We start from the raw sequence: 20,847 nt of genomic DNA on the forward strand, positions 1-20,847 counted from the left end.
ACTTGCTTGCTGTCAGCTATGAACCAGGATGTGGTTTTAGCCTTTATAAGCTACCTCTGAGAATCTATTGGGGCTGCTCTCTGAATCTCTTCTCAGAGGTTTCTGAGGCAGTCACAGGCCGGCTAATAAAGACTCCTGATTGGCTTGCAATTTAAATTGTGTGGTCTCTCTTTTGGTGCATCCCACAACACCTAGATATTCCTAAAGATTGAGGAATGAACAAAAACAAAAGAAAGGAACTTTTTTAACTGAGAAATTTAGAATTAACAAATGATTATGATTATTGATTCATTATATAGATGTTTTTCTTTCTATATTGTAGAATAGGCGGAAGTTGATACCTGAAATTATGGAAGCTTAGCTAGTCTCATCCCTTTTTACATCTGTCTCACCCTTATTTATACTTTTTACATCTGTCTCACCCTTATTTATACAGGCTGTAATATTTATTATAGCCTGGCCTCAACCTTGTGTATACTTACTATTGTAAAGGTTATTCTAGCCTGATCTGCCTTGCATATATTTACTATTTTAATGGTTGTTATAACCTATTCTTAGCCTTGTTTATACTTATTATTGTAATGGTAACAACTCCATTCTCTTCCCCCTTATTTGAATTACATAAAAGCCCTGAACTCCTTAGATTGGGGAGACAGATTTTTTTGACCAATATGCCATCTGATCTCTTGCTTCATGTGTAGCATCAAACTCTTTCTTTCTTTGAAATCCTAGTGTCGTGGATTGATTGTTATGCACATCAGGAAGAGATACCCACTGCTTTTGTTCACTATCATTTTCATGGTATTTGCTTTGAGTAGCCAAGGAATCAAAAACATACAAGGATAGAAGTTATCAAGAAAGTCAAAAGGCATCCTACAGTATGAGAAAAAATAGATTTAAACCATATGTGCTGATTTGAAAGTGTTATTATATCCCAAAAAAGCCATGTCCTTTAATACTGATTCAATAGTGTAGTAGTGGGGATTCTTTGGTTAGATTGTTTCCATGGAGATTGACTCACTCAATTGTGGGTGTGACTCTTTGATTAGACTACTTCCATGGAGATGTAACACACCCAATTATGGATATGACCTTTTGATTAGATGGAGCTGTGACTCCACAGATTCAAGGTGAGCTTTTATTAACTTATTGAAGTCCTTTAAAAAGGGAAATATTTTGGAGAGAGCTCAGAGTTGACAGAGACACAGACATTTAGAGGTGTTTGGAGTGTTGACAGAGAGAGCAGACACCTAGATATGGACATTTCAAGATGTAGAGGCCAGCAGACATTTCCATCTGCCTTCACATGATATGCTAAGCAAACAAGAATCTAAAGTAGTGTCCTGGAGGAGCTAAGACACTTAGGAAACCACTAGCATCAGAAGTTGAAAACAACAGAACCGGGAACAAGGACCAACAGACACAAGCCAAATGTCTTCCCATGTGTGCCAGTTTGAAACTGAAATGCACCCAAGAAAAGCCGTGTTCCTGAATCCTCCTTCAACATTGCTAGGTGGGGTCTTTTTATTGTTTCCATGGAGATGTGACCCACCCATCGCAAGTGGTAACTTTTGATTAGATGGTTTCCGTGGAGGTGTGTCTCCATGCATTAAAGGTGGGGTTGTTTACTGGAGTCCTTTGAGGGAGCCATTTTGAAAAAGGCTTTAGTGCTGACAGAGCCCACAGAGCCAGAGAATTTGAAGATGCAGAAGGAGAATGCCTCAAGGGAAGCCTTATGAAATGAGGACAGAAAACTAGCAAACATTGCCATGTGCCTTCCCAACTGAGAGAGAATTCATTGGCCCTTTCTTTGGAGTTAAGGTATTTTTATCAGAATGCCTTAGTTTGGGTATTTCTATGGCTTAACAATTTCAACTTGCAACTTAATAAATTCCCCTTTTTAAAAGGCATTCCATTTCTGGTGTATTGCATTATGGCAGCTTACCAAATTAAAACAGATTTCAGTACCAGAGAAGTGGGGTACTGCAGTTTGCAAATACTAAACATGTTGAAATGGCTTTTTAAATGGATAAGGAAAGATTCTGAAAGAGTTGTGAGGAGCTGGATAGAGAAGGCCTAGAGTGCTTTGAAGAGACTATTAGTAGAAATGTTGACTGTAGAGATACTTCTCATAAGGCCTTAGACAGAAATGAAGTTGATCCCTGTTTTAAAGTAAGAAATAATCTAGCAAAATTGACTATTGGTTTTCAATGGAAGGCACATTTTAAAAGCCATGAATTTGGATATTTAGCTGAAGATATTTTCAAATTAAATGTGGAAAGTGTGGTCTGGTATGTTTTTGCAGCTTATAGTGAAATGTGACAGGAAAGAAATAATCTGAGTACTTAACTCTTGGGTAAAATGAAACCAGAAATTTATGGTCTGGAAAATTCTGGGCTTCAGAAAGGGAGAACCCAAAGAATAGTGCCTCATGTAAGGATTTTACCAAACATGGAATCAGCCAGCCATTTCAGAAAAAGCCAGATTGGAGTTATCCAAGAGAATTTGTGAAAAGACCTATTTTTTGATGGTTATGATCAATGTCAATTACATAGAAAACCGTCAACACTGCTATGGGATCTGCATAAATGGAACCACTGCCATTGTGGACTAAAAGGAACAGAAGAAGGATAAATTGAAGGAAAAATAACTTCAAAGGCAGAACCCATAAGCTAAGGTTTGAGGCCAAGAAAGCTCTGGCCAAGAGAGTGGACCCACCCATGTACTTGGAAAGGGTAAATTTGTCCTGAAGGCAGAGGGTAGGAGTTTTAATGCCCTAGGCCTTGAAAAGGGTTGACCACATTATTTGGGGATTGCGGGAAGGCTTGCTGTGACCACATTGTTCTGAGTGGGTTCAGTATGTGCCCCAAAGTTGGCAGAGAACTGGGATGTTGTCCTGATGCATGGAGAAATTGAGGCTGAGAAAAAGGTGATCTCCCCAAAGTCCTTCAAGGTTGCAATTCTCACCCCATTTGCATTTCGGAAGAGCCAGGCCACTTTGTAAGCCCTTAGAAAGGGTGGGACTGCCATGTTCTAAAATCCCAAGGATAAATAACTCTCAGATTTTGCAATTTAATGGAGTTTGCCCTGATGGTTTTAGGAACTGTTTGGGTCCAGTGATCCCTGTGTTCCTCCCAATTCCTCCCTATGGAAATGGGAATATGCATCCTGTGACTGTTCCTCCTTTGTATATTGACAGCAGATAACTTGTTCTGAGTTTTCTAGGTCCAGAGCCAGAGGAGAAATTTGCCTTAGGAAACACCATGCCTGTAGGTGAGTTTGATGAGATTTTGTACTGTTTCTGACTTTGTAATGTTACTGAAATAGTTTAAGGCTTTCTGATATTGTGATGGAATGAGTGTATTTTTGCATTTGGAAAGAATATGTCTTTTTGGATTCCAAAGGGTGAAATGTGCCAGTTTGAAACCATCATGTACCCTAGAAAAGCCATGTTCTTTAATCCTCATTCAATATTTCTGGGTGGGATCTTTTTTATTGTTTCCATGGAGATGTGACTTAACCAATTGTAGGTGGTAACTTTTGAATAGATGGCTTCCATGGATATATGTCTCTACCCTCTCAAAGTGGGATTGCTTACTGGAGTCCTTTAACAGGGAATCATTTTGGCAAAAGCTTTATTGCCAACAGAGCTCACACAACCAGAGATGTTTGGTAATGCAGAAGGAAATGCCCCCAGGGAAGCCTTATGAAACGAAGAGAGACAGCTAGCAGATGTTGCAATGTGCCCTCCCAGCTGAGAGAAATACTCCATACTTTGTCAATTGTTTCTTTAGAGTTAAGGTATTTTTATCTGGATGCCTTAGTTTGGACATTTATATGGCCTTAGAACTGTAAACTTGCAACTTAATAAATTCCCTTTTAAAAAGCTGTTCCATTTCTAGTATGTTGCATTCTGGCAGCTTAACAAACTAAAACACCATGTGACAGACATTGGCCTTTCTTGAGTCATACTATCTTTCTCTGGATGTCATAGTTAGGATATTTTTATGGATTTAGAATTGTAAACTTGTTGCTTGATAAATTCCTTTTTTGAAAGCTATTCCATTTATCGTATATGGCATTCTGGCAGTATTTGTCAAACTAAAACACCATTTATAGAATAAGAGCTTGACAACCAGAATATATAAAGACATTTTACAATGCAACAATGAAAAGGCAAGCAATCCAATTAACACCTAGGTAAAGGATTTGAATAGATATTTCTCTGAAGAAGATATATACAAATTTCCAATAAGCATATGGAAAGGTGCTCAAAATCACTACCATTAAGTAATCATGGATCAAAGCTACAATGCAATAATAAGACAGCTATTATTTTTTTTTAAAAAAAGGAAAATAATTGGGGTGGTGTGACAATGGTTAATTCTTGCCTGCCATGCTGGAGACCTGGGCTCAATTCTCAGTGCCCACCCATGCAAAATAAATAAATAAATAAAAATAAAATAACTGTTGGAGAAGATACAGAGGAATTGGAATTCTAGTGTATTGATGATGGGAATCTAAAATAGTGCAGCTGATGAGGAAAATAATTGTAGTGATTCCTCAAAAAGTTAAAATTGGAATTGTCATTTGACCTAGCAATTCTACTTCTGGATAAATACACAAAGAATGTGTAAACAGGTCTCTAATAGGTACATGTACATATTTTCATAGTTGCATTATTCAAAATAGCCAAAATGTGGAAACACCCACAGTGTCTACCAATGGATGAAAATATATAGCACATACACACAGTGGAACACTATTCAGCCATAATAACAGATGAAATTATGAAAGATGCTGCAATATGGAAGAATATTTGAAAAATCACGGTCAGTGAAATAAACAAGGCACATAAGTACAATTGTATGCTATCCATTTATAAGAGGTGAGTACAAATGACACATTTTCAAAGATAGAAAGCAGATTAGAGTTACTGGGGGATGGTGGGAATGAGAAGGAGTATTTGTTTATAGGAAAAAAATCATTTTTTTCCTATAAAAATCAGTTCATGTAATTCTCCATATCAAGAGATTTAAGACGAAAAGCCATATGAAATCATTGTCATTGTAGAGAAATGCATTTGAAAAATTCAACATCTGCTCATGATAACAACTTTCAACAAATTAGGTATTGAAGGGAACTTCCTTAACCTGATAAAGGGTATCTACAAAACAAATACAGACAGGACAATGAAACAAGTATAGACAACATCATACTTAATTGTGAAAGAATGAATGATCTCTCCCAGATAAAGAATTAAATAAATTGGTCTGCCCTCACCATTGCATTTAACATGTACTAATTCATGAAATAAGCCAAGAAAAACATATAAATCAGATAGATTGGAAATGAAAGCACAACACTGACTTTATTTATACATTATATGATTGTCACTGTTAAAAATCACAAGTAATATACAAAAACCTATTAGAAACATTAAGTGAATTTAGCAAAGTCACAATATAAAATCAATCATATTTCTTTGTGATAATAATGAACAATTGGAAATTGAAATAAAAATACTAACATTTACAATGTCATCAAGAAAAATGAATATTTCAGCATAAATTTTACAAAGGATGTGCATCAATATGTACCAAAAACCAACTCTGAGTCACTAAATAAGACATAGATAAATGGAGATATATAATAGGTTCAAGGATCAGATTGTTCAACATTGTTAAAATGTCAATTTTTTTAAACCTATCCATAATTGTAATGCAATCCCAACCAATCTGGGGACACTTTTTGAAGAAATTGACTATCAATTCTACAATTTACATGGAAATGAAAAAGACTTAGAACACATAAAACAGTTTTGGAAAGCAACAATTTATAGGATTTGCACTCTCTGATTTTAACATTTACTGTGTCCACATAAACCACCATAATATAATATTGGCATAAAGATAATTAATGAAATAGAATGGAATAGAATATAAAGTTCAGAAATAGACCAGAACATTTATGGTCAGTTAATTTTTGAAAAATATGACATAGCAATTCACTAAGCAAATGATAATCTTTTCAAAAAATGACACAAGAACTATTGGATAGTCATGCATATGGAAATGAAACTTTGGGGGTGCAAGGATAGTTCAGTGGTAGAATTCTCGCCTGCCATGCAGGAAACCTGGGTTGGATTCCCAGTCCATGCGCTTATCCAAAAACAAACAAACAGCAAACAAACAAATGAAAAATTCAACAAATGGTGCTGCAATAACGGGATACTCACATGGAAAAGTAATGAAATGAGACCCCACCATATAGCATACAAAAAAAATGAACCCTCTCTCATGACAATTGCTCAATATCATTAGTCATTTGGGAAATACAAATTAAAACCACAATGATTGTACTGTTAACTATTGTCCACGATTTAACTTAAGGTTCACCCTTTGTGTACCTCCATGTATTTTTTAATATAAAAATGTGCTCTTATCAACTGTAACAAATGTTTCATAATAATACAAGGTGCTAATAATAGGATTGTATATAAGAATCCTGTATTTGATCAATGATTGTTCTATAAACCCAAAACTTCTCTAGTAAAATAACTTTTAATAAACTACAATAAGATAGCTCTATACATAAAATAGAAGACAAAAATTTTAATGACTGACCACACCAAGTTTTAGTCAGGATGTGAATGAACTGTAACTGTCATACCAAGTTGTTAGGTGTAAAAAATCATATAACCATTGTCAAACAATTCGACAGTTTCTTAAAAAATTAATTATATATCTATCATGCAAACTAATCACTCAACCCTTAAGTATTTATCTAAGAGAAAAGAAAGAATATGTCATTACAAAAACTTGTACACAAATTTCCATAACATCCAAAAAAACCCACCAATGTCCATGAAGAGTAGACTTTTTAAACAAATTGTGGTATGTTCATTCAATGGAATGCCGTTCTATGGTAAATAGGAACTAACTTTGAGACATACAGCATGCATGAATCTAGAAATAATTATGCTATGTGAAAGAAACCATACACAATAGGGTACATACTGTATTTTATAAATATATAGTTTCAGAAAGCAAATTTGTGATTGTCTAGGGACAGAAAAGCATGTGTGAAGAAGGGAAGTATTATTGCAAATGGGCATGAGGAAATTTTCAGTGGTGATGGATATCTTCATTATCTAGATTGTGATGATGGCTTCATACAGATTTGCTATATCTATGTAAAATTCATCAAATTGTCACTTTATGTGCACATTGTTTTATACCAAATATATACAAAGGATGTATACTTGGATATAGTAGGAAAACATTTGAAAATACAAGGAAAAGAAGGAATAAAGAAATAAAAAATAAAAAGAATAATGAATAAAATGACCAATGGAAAACAAACAGCACATAAACAAAATTATGCTATATAAATGGTCCAACCATTGCACTTAAAAGCTAAACAATTTAAGATTATATTAAAACAATAACCATATGTTGCTTATAAGTGATTTACTTACAGTGTAAAGATACAGATACTTCAAGAATAAAATGATGGAAATGTGATACTATGGAAATTCTAATCGTAAAGAAAGTTGTGTAGTTTATATCAGGTAAAGTAGATATTAAAGGAAGAAGTATTAGGAGGGATAAAAAGTAATAGAATGATCTTATTTATTAATCACACTTAATCATATAACCTCAAAATTTATAAAGACAATGTTAAAAGAATTAAAAGAAGCAGTAAAGAAATTTGCCAATGATGGTTGCTGTCTGTAACATAACTCATTCAGTAAGTAACAAAAAAAACATAGAAAGTATACACAAAAAGATTTTTGTTAGTACACCATTCAACATCACAATAATCTTTTGAAGTACACATAAAACATTTATCATGAGAAATCATGACCTGAGCCAAAAAACAATTTCAATAAATAGCATATGATTGAATCATACAGTGTATTTGACTACTATAGATTAATTATAAATCAATAAATACTTCCGAAAATTTCTTCAAATCTGGAAATTAAGCCACAGACATCTACATAATTCAAGAATTGAAGATAGAATTATAAGGGAATTTTAAATCTTTGAACTGAAATGAAAGTGTGTGTCAAAATATGTAAACAGTAGCTGAAACAGTACTTAGAGGAAAATTTATAGATTTAAATGCCTATATTAGAAAATAAGAAAAATTCAAAGTCACAGATCAAGCTTCTTCTTTAAGATTTAAAGAAAAAAGAGCAAATTAAACCAAGAGTCAGCAGAAGGAAGGAAATAATAAAGAACAGATATCAATGACACAGAAAATGGTAAAACAATGGAGAAAATTATTGACACCAAAAGGTGTTTCTTGGAGAAATTTAATAAAAATTTATAAACTCCTAGTAAAACTAAAGCAGATTACTATACTGAGGATGTGAAAGAGGAAGTCACTATAGATTATACAGCTATTTAAAGGATTTTAATAGGATATAACACACCACTTTTATGCTAATAAATGTGAAACTTTAGATGAAATGCATAATTCCTTGAAAATTACAATTAAACAATATTACTGACACACACATGTTAATATTCCTATTCATATATAAGCAATGAAATCTATAATTAAGAACCATTACACACACATATACATCTTACACATGCAACAGAAGGCTCAGATGGATACATTATCAGAGGCTATGATCATTAATTTTTCCGAATATTTCAAAGAAGAAAAAATATTTATTAATCTTACCCAAGTTTAGAGGGTAATACAGGGGCTACAGTTCCAAACTCATTTTATAATGAGTTATAACCTTGATACCAAAACCAGACAAAAACACTACCAAAGGAAGGAAAATGACAAGGCAATATCTCTCATGAGAATAGATGCAAAAATCCCAACTAAAGTATAATCAAATTAAATCCAACAATGTAGAAAAAAAATACCTCATCAAGTGGAATTTATCCCAGGAATACAGGATTTGTTATTACTCAAAAATTTGAATAATGTACCACTATAATAGAGTAAAGGAAAAAAATTCTATGATCACTGTAATAGATGTCAAAGGGGATTTGACACTTTTCTCCTGAGCTCAGGAAGAAAGCAAACATATCCACAATCACCAATTTTATTAAACACTATCCTGCTTGTCTAGTCAGTGCAATAAAATGATAAAAATAAAGAAAATATCAGGATAGGAAAAGAAGAAATAAAGCTGCCATCATTCTTATATGACATAATTGAGTATATAGACTATTCAAATGAATCCATTAATAAACTCTTAGAAATCCTAAGAGGATTTAGCTAGATAGCTGGGTATAAAGTTAATAAACAAAAATCAAATATATTTCTATATACTAAAAACAAACACATAGAAATGAATGAAAAATGCCAATAAAATTTATAATAGCATCTTAGGAAATCAAATTTTTAAGGGTAAATCTAACAAAGGATGTCTAAGGCCTCTTAATTGAAAACGCAAAATATAACAGAGCAATTAAAAATACATAAATAAATAGAACATTCACATGTACATACATGTGTTGGAAGCCTTAATATGTTAACATACCAATTTTCGCTTTAATAATTTATAAATTTGAAAGGCAAATCTGATTTTTTAAAAGATAAGTTTCATTTGATGATCAACAACCTAACTTAAATTTTATATAAAAATGAGAAGTTCTTAGAATAGCCTGGACAATTTTGAGTTGTAGAATATTTCCTCTATATTACAAGACTTAGTATAAAGCTGCATCAATTAAGACATTGTAGTGCTGGTACAGGACTATTAGATCACTAGAGTAGAAGAGATAACCAAGTAGACACAATATATGTAAGACTGCTTGACTTAAGACAAAGGCTCCATTTTAATTTGTGAGAAAGGATAATCTTTTCAATAAATAGTGCACTTTTGGGCAATAGATATCCATATGAGAAGAAAAATAAACCCCAACCCTTAGCTCACATCAGAAATGAATTGAGGTTGTGATGGTTCCTATAACCATGAAAATTAAGATCATCCTTTGAAAGTTAAGTTCATCAAGCTATTGGGAAAAAGAAAAAAAAAGGGCCTTATTTTCTTAAAGTTTGGATAGGCAAAATTTTCTTACACTGGACATAAAAATCACTGAAAATTAAAGAAAACACTGACAAATAAAACTTCATTAAGAGGGTGGAAAACCAAGCACACACTGAGAGAAAATATTTTCAGTACATTTATCTAAAAAAGGACTAATAGCTACAATAGATAAAGAACTCACAAAAATCAATTAAAAAATTGAAAATAGGCAAATTGCTAGAGAAGACACATTACAAAGGAGGGTTTTTAAATGCTCAGAAAACTTGCTCAACTTTGTGAGTAAAGAGAGTTTTGAAAATAAAACTAAAATGATATATTCTTCATACTTACCAAAACAGATTTAATTATAAAGATCAAGAGTTGGCAAACTATTCCCCACAGTCCAGATATTGCCTGCAGCCAATTTTTTTTTTAATTGAGCACCTGTAGTGTGCCAGGCACTACACGAAACGTTATAACAGTGGGCATGGTAAAGTCCCTGTCTTCATGGACCTTACATGTAAGTAAGAGAAACAGATAATAAATTAAAAGGAAAATAAATATGTAATATAATGTTACTAAATAAATATTATGAAGTAAAATGAAGATAATTTAAAGGAATGGGGAAGTGCTATTGACAAGGAGTCAGGATGGGCCATTCTGATTTGGGGACATTTGAACAGAGATCTAATATCATGATGGATTAAGCCATGAAGCTATCTGGGACAAGACAGAATGGAAAGTATAAAGCATGTTAATCATGCTCTAAAAATAGCAAATGAAATCTGGAGAAAAGTGAGCAAAAAAAATAGGTGAGATGACAGTGGAGAGGTAGCCTGCGGCCTGGTCACATCAGGCACGTAAGCCACATTAAGTAAGGATTTGGGTATTTCTTCTTAATTAGGAGAGAAAGATTTGGAAAGTAGGTTTTTAATTAATGTTATTTAATTTTTTTTTACAAAATATATAAACATTCTATACCTACCAAGCAACATCTCCCTCCTCCTTCTTTCTCCCATTCCCTGGTAAACTCTATTCTGTTATATGTCTCTACAAATTTGCTATTTATAGATGTTTCACATAAATGAAATCATGCAATATTTGCCCTATGTGCCTTTCTTATTTCACTTAGAATAATACTTTCTAGAAGTATTCATGTTGCAGCATGTATCATAACTTTATTGATTCTTAAGGTCACCTAATATTCTGTAGTGTGTATGTATGGCATTTTGTTTACCCTTTCATTTTTTGAAGGACACTTTGGTTATTTCCACCTTTTGGATATTGTGCCAATTTTTGTGTGGCTTAAAATATAAGGATTATTTTATGTTTTAAATGAATTGCTTAAAAATATGCCACAGAAGTCATATGTGGCCCAGAAAGCCTAAATTATTTCTTATCTGTCCCTTAAAGAAAAAGATTGTTGGCTTCTGATTTAGGCTGGCAATAGCAAAGTTTTGATAAAAATGTAGAATCTCTTTGTTGGTGTTTTTGTGAATTAATGCAACCAAACTGGAAAAATGTTTGACAATACATACTACAAAAGGCTGAAATAATTCTCATATTTCATTTTCATTATAAGCACAACAGAAATGGGTGCTTATGTCCAACAAAAACATGGATAAGCATGTTCAGCCACAAACTGGAACTACACCTCATGTCCATCAAGCATAAGAAGGTAAATTCATGGTAGTATATTTTCACAATAGAATACTATGCAACAATGGTAAAAAATAAATCAAGTACTTATAAGTGCAACAAGATAGATGAATCATAAAGGCATGGAATTGATTGAAAGAAGTTAGACTCAAATTGAGCACATGAAAGAATACATATTACATTCTTTCATTTATATGATCTTCCAAAACAGGTAAAATTAATCTATGTCTATAAATGTCAGAATATTGGTTACCCTAGAGGGTTATTGACAGAGAGAGACAGTAGAAAGTACTTGGTATATTTTGAATATCCTGTATTTATTCTGGGTATTCATTATAAAGATATATACATTTATAAAAATTCATGAATCTGTACACCTAGGATTTGCATAATTTACTGTATTTAAGTCATACTTAAAAAAAATTAAGTTCACAGATACCCCTGAATTCTCTTCATAGACACCAAAGTTTAGAACACTTGACCTAAGGTGAAAATAATATTTAAGATATGGTTGGAGCATGAGATACAGGAGCTATTATGAGGGTAGAAGTTGAATTTAGAGAAGTATGGCTACTAACACATCATGGAGCTGGAAAAATGTCCTTAGAGCTGTGCCTTATTGTCAAAACCACTTAATAGGGTAAATAATTTTGTATAGCAACCCAAAATGAGCTAAAGGAGAAGAGTGAGCCAAGATGCAAAAAACAAAATGATCAGGAAACAAACGAAAGTATAAAACAAAGGCAAAGAGATATTGATAGATGAATAATGTTTGAAAGAATACTCGCAGAAATTGAACATGGAGTTCTGGATCAAATGTAACTATTTCCTGTTTCCAAGAATGTGAAGATGGGCACTGAATAGGTGAGAACCATCACTTCTACAGAGATAGGAAAGAAGGAGGTGTGGATGCATAAATGATTAACAATGAAGGCTTAAATCGAAAAGCAATAGAGGGAATTGAAAGACTGGAATGATGAGAAATATTTAAGGAATTGACTTGACAGGATTGCTGATTGGCTATGGGGAGAAAGAGAAGGAGTCTAAAATGATCCTCACATGTCTGTTTTAGTAAATGGGAGAGGCTATTGCTGTTCACTTAAGAAAAATCCAGGAGTAAGAGAAAGTGTGATGGGAAAAAGGTGTTGAGCACAATCTTGGAAAGATGTTATTTGAAATATAGGTCCAGCAATCATCTCTATACCACTATACAGTTTAAGCAGGAGATATGGGTATAATCTGGATACAAATAGAAATATTTATTAGACAGTCATCAGTATTATATATAATTTTTTGAATGAGGTAAGCCAGGAAAACTGAATAAGCAATTAGAAAGAATAGAATTCTAAGGAATAATGAGGGTAAAGCAGAAAATGAAATGATGGATAGGAGACAAAAATTTTAGATAAAAGGAAACCACAGAAAAATGAAATCATAGTAGGTAAAAGAAGAGAGAACTATGAAGAAAGCATCCTCAGCCATATCAAATTATATAGAGGGAGGTTGAATTGGAAATAGTCCTTAAAGTGTGGTCTATGGACACCTGTGCATCTCTGAGACCCTTTCTGTTGTTCCATGAAGTTAAAAGTAGCTCCATAAGATGTAATTTCCTGTTTTTGTTGTGCTGACAATTGCATTTATAATGTAAAAACAATGTAGGATAAAACTGGAGCCTTAGCATGAATCAAGCCAGTGACACTGAACTGTACAAGTGGTCATATTCTTCACTGACATACACTTTCAGGGAAAAAAAATCCATTTACTTAAGAATGTATTTAGTGAAGCAGTAAAATATACTAATTTTATTAAATCATAATCCTTGAGTCCATTTTTAAGTAATCCATTTGATAAAATGGGAAGTATGACTATAAAACTTCTGCTGCATTCTGATGTAAGGTGATTACTTTGAGGAAAAGCACTTGTGCAATTTCTTAGAGCTGCAAGATGAGCTAGCCACTTTTTCCCTCATGGAATAATATTTTACTTGAACGAATGACTGACAGGCAACGTAGGGTTATTCAGATTTGAATATTTTGCAGATATTTTCTCAAAAATAGAAGTCAAGCCTGACAAGTTGAGGGAAACAAAACTGATGATATTTAGATGCCAGATATGAACTTCAACATTTCGAATAAATATTAGAACTTTGGAACACTTGCATCTGCCACTGAGAGCTTGACAACTTCCTAATGCTTTTAGTATATAAGTCTTTAAGACTTTGATGAGATTGATGGTGATAACACTGCTTGTAATTCTTCAATACTGTATAACAAAATGTGGCAGCATTTGGAATATCTGCATAACTAAGTAAACCAATATTTTCTTAATGTCTGTGCTTGATGTTATAAGATAAAACGGGTTAAAATACCCATTCAAAGTACAATATAGATCAATGGATTTTAATGTGACAAAATATGAAAATTTTGGTGATATGGTATCAGATCCCCTATTTCAACTAAACTTACAAAACTACCACTTGTTGAGTTTTGGTGTAGTCAGAAAATGAGGTTCACAATTATCTGAAAATATTATTAAAATAGTTTCCAGTATGGATGGTTCCATGGTAGAATTCTTGCCTGCCATGCAGGAGACCAAGGTTTGATTCCTGGCCTATGCACCCCCCAAAACAACAACAAAAAAACATGAAAAAAATTCCTTGTGATATACATATCGCATATCTACCTCTGTGTGAGTGTATGTATAGGTATAGAAATACATATATGTAGAGAGACACATTAAAAAACACATTTTCCAGTATTGTAACTACATATTTGTGTGAAGTTTATATGGTCTTGACATAATTCAACCAAATCAGCATATTGCAATACATTAGAGGTCGACCTATTAAGCCAGATCATAAAGAGATTTGTAAAAAAAGTAAAACAATGTCACTTTTGTCGCTATTTTTATTCATTTGGGGAAATATTGATATTTATGTTAAGATGCAATTTTAAAATACATTAATATATAAATAAATTTCTAAATTCTCAATTTTAATATCTTAGTAAATATTGATAGATAGGAAGTGATATAAAGAAAAGCTCTTTGGGATCCTCAATAATATTTAAGAATGTAAAGAGATCTTGAGACCAAAATGAGAACTGATGAATTAGACAAGAGATCACAGTGAACTTACAGAAACAGGTTCAGTAGAGTGGCAAAGCTACAAAATGCATTCTTATGAAATTAATTATAAATGGTGATAAAGAAGACACATAGTGACTAGATAGCAAGCTTGGCTTTAAAGTTTGGGAGTCAGACTGGCCATAATATAAACAAGTATACAGGTTAGAAAAAGTTGAATTTAAAAAATTAAAAAGCTGAGGTAAAAATTATGTTGAATTTTAGCATCAAATAATTAAGGAAAGCAATGAATTACACTAAATACAAAAGAATCCGTGAGTCTCTACTGATAAAAATTTTAAAAATAATATCTAGACAAAGGGAGGAAGAGAAAATCCTTCCTTACATATAATGCAAACAATAAAGGTAGAAAGAATGAAACAGTGAGAAAAATCACCAGTGTATATGTATATGTGTTTATGTGGTGGTGTGCTGGCTTGAAGCTATTATGTACCACAGAAAAGCCATGTCCTTTAATCTTCAATCAATGGATGGGATATTTTTATTGATTCCATGGAGATGTGACACATCCAGTTGTGGGTGGAAACCTTTGATTAGATAGTTTCCATGGATATGTGTCACCACCCATTCAAGGTAGGGTTGCTTCCTGGAGCCCTTTAAGAGGGAACCATTTCTGAAAAAGCTTTAGAGCAACCAGAGTCAAAAGAATCCACAGAGACAGTCATCTTTGGAGATGAAGAAGGAAAACGACCCCTGGGGAGCTTCATGAAACAAGAAGCCAGGAGAGAAAGTTAGCAGACGTCATCATGTGTCCTCCCAGGTGAGAGAGAAACCCTGATCTTCATCAGCCTTTCTTGAATGAAGGTAACCTCGGGCGTTTCTTGAGTGTAGGTAACCTCTTATTGGTGCCTTGGTTTGGACATTTTCACAGACTTAGAAAGGTAAACTTGCAACTTAATAAATTCCCCTTTTTAAAAGCCATTCTGTTTCAGGTATATTGCATTCTGGCAGCATTTAATAAACTAATACAGGTGGCTTGGACATATGTACCCCAGAAAAACATGTTCTTAAACTTGATCCTTTCTTGTGAGTGGGAACCCAATGTAAATAAGACCTTTTAATGAGGTTGCTTCAGTTAAGATGTGACTCAACTGAATCAGTATGGGTCTTAATACTATTACTGAAGGTCTTTTAAGGAATACCGCCGAGAGAGACAGAGCCACCAGGTGCATCTAGAAGCTGGAAGTCAATGTAACTGAGAAGCCAAGAGAGGCCACCATGTGCACTGCCATGTGAAAGAAAAGCCAAGGACCAAAAGCTCAGGTATCCAGACCCAGAATACTACAGGCATTTGTGAGAAATTATCATCTCGATGAAATTTTGATTTCGAACTTCTAGCCTGAAAATAGTGAGCCAATAATTTCCCATTGTTGAAGTCAACCCATTGCATGACATTTGCTTTAGCAGTAAGGAAATTAAAACAGAACACAATCACCTTTAGTAATAAATGTTTAAGGAAGTAATCATCAATGGATTCTAAGACCATTGGGTCAGATTTTGGGGGGAAACAAAAAAGTCTTAATTTCCTAATATATTGGAATTTCTAGTTATTTTTTTGGTAGTTATCTCTATCTCATTTGCATTTCAGTCAAAGAACATACACTCTATGTTCCTTTGAAATCTCTTGAGTATTAATGCATGGCCAAGTGTATGGCCAATTTTGATAAATGTTTCTTGTGCAATTGATGGAAATGTGTACTAATTATTTTCATTGAGTTTAGGTTTGGTTATTGTGCTTATATAATCACTTATAAAATCACTGAGTTAGGTGTGTTAACATCTTACAACATGATTGAAGATTTATATATTTGCCCTTGTAGTTCTTGAGGCTATATTATTAGTAACATATAGATGCATAATATATCTGATAGCTGAATTAAATCTTTCATCATTATGTTATTTTTTTCAAGTGCTTTATTTTAGTCCTTTATTTTACCTAAAAGCCTATTCCTATTTGGACACAGCTTTCTGTTAGTTAGTGTTTGTGAAGAATTACTTTTTCTATCCTTTTACTTTCCTTATGCTTTATATATATATACACACACACACACATATATACACCTTATAAACATATCATTGGAATATTTTCTCAAATCCTGTTGACAGTCAAAATATTTAGTGCATTTACATCTAATATAATCACAGGCATATTTGGTTTTATCTCTGCTGTCCTATGATGGCTTTTATACTTGCCCCACCTGATCTGTGTTCCCTTTTCTACTTTTTATTGATTTATTTAGATTTGTCTTATTACTCCACAGTATTTCTCTGTAAATTTAGACATTAAGCACTCCTGTTCCAAAACTGATTACTTTTGAATGTACAAAAATAAATTATTATCAAAGTTTAATATTAAATATGATTTTTACTTTTCTCCTGGGCAATGAAATAAGCTTTCTTATAAAACCATTTACATATATGCCATCATTTTTTAGTTTAGTTCCATAAATATTCTAAGGATGAGAGATACAATTATTTTTCTATAATAAGCCAATATTTCTTTAGATTTAATCACACATTTACCAGTTTTATTATTTTTAATTGCTTCTTGCATCGCCAACCTTCCAACTGTGGTAATTTCCTTTGCTTTAAGAACACCCTTTAGTATTTTTTTTAATAGAAACCTGCTTTACGCATGTTCTCTCAATGCTTGCTTATCTGATAATGTATTAATTTCATCTGTATTCTTAAAATATAATTTCACATGGTATTCAATTCTAATTTGGCACTTATTTTCTTTCAGCACATTGAAGCTATCATTTCATCCACTTCTGGCTTTTCTTGTTGCTGTTGAGAAAGCATTTGGCAATATTATCATTGCTCATTGAAGTTTATTTTTTCTCTAAAGCTGAGTATAATTTTAAAATTTTTCTTTCTGAAATTTCAGTATGATGGGTCTAGACATGGATTTATTTTTGTTCATTCTGCTTGAGATATGTTTAGCTCTTTAAATGAGAGCATGTCTTTCATGACTTCTAAAGTCATTTCTTCAGATATTGCTTCTCTGCCATTCTTTTCTCTCCTTATATAACTCTTTACACATGATTTATGTCTATTATCTGTTGTTCTTTTTTGTCTACTTGTTATACTATAAATTCTCCATGGTTGATTCATAACAGTCTCTTCTTACTGATCTGCAATTCTCTCTTTAGCAATGTCTAATCTGACACTGAGTTCTTCATTTTCGATATCATGCTTTTAAGTTCAAGAATTTCTTGTTTTCAAACACTCTTTACAACTTTCAGTTTCTTGTTGAAATATTTTTCAGCTTCTAAATTTCCATGTGCACAGTACAAATAGATGTTTAAAGTCTGTGTTCATTCATTCCAGTATCTAGAATGTCTATGGATTATTGCCATTTATTGTGCTGCATCTGATTCATGTTGTCTTTTCACGTGTTGGTTTATCACTGTGTGCCAATTATTGGATTCGAAAATTTTTGAAAGTCATAATTTGAAGCCTAAGAGGATGAGTTTTTGTCTTCCAAAAATTTGAAAACATGCACAATATGAAATTACTGTAGTCCAAGGATGAACCAGGTTGAATTCTGTGTAATGTGGTTTAATACTGATTCATCTCTATTATCAGTGTACAGATCTTTAATTTCAAAATTAAGTTCGAGTTAATTGATCCTGGCCAGAATGTGTATTCTATTTTGGGCCTCCTTTGTTCTATGAGGCTGTGAATGCACTTCTCAACCTCTCAGTCACATCTTCAGGTTTAGAATTACATCACTGGCAAAAGAGGTAAAAAAATCATCGTCATTTTTTCTGGATTTTTGTCAGTATCTGGATCTTGGTCCAGTAATCCCTCACCGCATTTTTATATCCATGATGCTTTTAGTCTTTGTTCTGTAAGTTTAATTCTCATTAGAGAAGAGTCCTTACAAATTACTCAGTATGCCATTGCTAGAAGCAGATGCCCCCAATATCCTAATTTAATTTATATGTGTAATTTTTTTTAGGCACTATAATTTGAAAGTCAAATTGTGCATATAGACTTTATTTTTTCTGGGAAGAAGGTTCATGACTTCTTATCTAAAAGGTGTCTGTTAATATATACATTGAGAAAGAAAATATTAGACTTAAATACATTTATTTGATCAATATACCCCAGAGTCAAAATATTTAGATATCACTGATATTTTCTTATAGAGGTCTTGATTTTGTTGTTCACTTTATCTGAATCTTTTATAAAACCATGTTTGAACATAATTATTTAATAGGACACAGTGTAAGCTACAACTGAAAATGAATAAAACATGAATATAAAAGATCCAACTGGTTAAATTTCTTTACTTTCATATTATCGGTGGTAAAACAGTTACGAATATATCAAATCATATAAGCATTGAGTAATTTCTTTCCCTTCCAACTGCCCTAAATCATTAAAGAAAGCAATAGATACTTGTACTCATTGCATAACCAGAATCCAAGGAGACATTTTAAACTAAGTATATTTTAGGTTGAATAATAACATAAACTTAGATATGTTTTCTTCATAAATATCAGATTATATTATTTACTTTTCCATGAAGAGGACATAGAATTATCATAGAAATATTAAAATACTATTCTGGGATATATTACCTTTCCTAAGATCTAAATGTTAGGTTTTGTTTTTAATTTAGAGTTTAATGTATATCTTTTTCATCTACAAAACGTTTTAAATATTTAAAAGGTTTTATGTGTCTGTGTTGGAGAATTCATTGACATATTGGTGCATAAAGTAATTTGCAGCATAAACAGTATCTTTACATTAATATATTCATATACATTATATTCCTTTCATTATTGTTAACCTAAATATCAGATACTTAGATTAAGAATAATAATTAAATAGAAGAATCCCGGTTAAACGCAAATGTTACCAGTCGACGTCTGTACGTTGTTCACAGTACATAATCCAAAAATATTGAGCATAGCCGTTGCAATTCTTATGGCCAAGAAAGTTAATTACCTATAGAAATTGCCCAAACAATAGCAATCTTCATGATGGCCTTAGTCCGCGAATTGAAACGGCTATGCTCAATAGGATTACGTATTGCTACATACCGATCCAGCGAGATAGCGCAGAGGTGCATGATGGACGCTGTTGAAAATAAAACATCCAATGAAATCCAGACGGGGCACAAATATCTTGGTAGTGGCCAGACATAATCTGAAAGAGAACAGAAAGAAAACAAAATATATATATGTATTACGCAAATTGAATGAACTCTACATTTACATCCAAGCCTTTATTTTTCCCCACATAATCCAAACATTTTACCAAAAGTGAAAATTGGAAGGCATTATTTTCCACAGTAATGATGTATTGCTATGTACAATGTTATAGAAATTATTTATTCATTGAGATAAAATTTGCATAACGTAAAATTAAGCATTTTAAAATGTGCGATTGCATGGCATCTACTAGTCACAATGCTGTGCAACCATCACTTCCTTCTAGTTCCAAGATATTTTCATCACCCTCATTAAGATGCAATTTCCTATTTCTCCCTATTGCAAGTCCCTAGCAAACTCTAACATGCTTTCTGTCTCTATGTATTTACCAATTTTGGATATTTCATATAAATGGAATCACACAATGTGTAATCTTTAATCTGTGGTTTCTTGCATTTAGCGTAATGTTTTTGATGTTTGCCCATGTTGCAGGATGTCTCAGTACTTCTCTCCTTTTTATGGCTGAATAATATGACAACGTATTGATACAAAACATTTGTTCATCCATTCATCAGATGAAATGTGATGAAATTACAAATTGTGCTGCTATCAACACTTGGGCACAAGTTCATAATTATTAATACATGTTTTCAATTTAAGGGGCATATTTCTAGGAGTGAAATTACTAGGTCGTGTGGTGATTCTGTGTTTAACTTTCTGAGGAAACACTAAACTGTTTTCCACAGTGGCTGTGCCATTTTACATTCACACAGCAATATATGGGAGTTTCAATTTCTCCATATCCTCTAAAACACTTGTTTTGTTTTTTACTTCTTTGTATTTTAAATATAGCCATCCTAGTGACTTTGAAAA

General features: G+C 32.7%; 1 protein-coding gene across 2 annotated transcripts in view; it reads right to left on the reverse strand.

Annotated features, from left to right (window-relative positions):
- Positions 1-20,847, reverse strand: part of HTR2C (5-hydroxytryptamine receptor 2C) — a 289,867-nt gene that overhangs the window by 60,306 nt on the left and 208,714 nt on the right. The window contains exon 3 of one of the 2 annotated variants that reach the window (XM_077145475.1): positions 19,769-19,969. In XM_077145475.1, the coding sequence (XP_077001590.1) occupies positions 19,769-19,969 (201 nt within the window). The remainder of the gene's footprint in view (positions 1-19,768; positions 19,970-20,847) is intronic. The other variant, XM_077145476.1, reaches the window with a different exon arrangement.

The sequence above is a fragment of the Tamandua tetradactyla genome, chromosome X, assembly GCF_023851605.1.
Source record: "Tamandua tetradactyla isolate mTamTet1 chromosome X, mTamTet1.pri, whole genome shotgun sequence".
NCBI classification, from domain to species: Eukaryota; Metazoa; Chordata; class Mammalia; order Pilosa; family Myrmecophagidae; genus Tamandua; species Tamandua tetradactyla.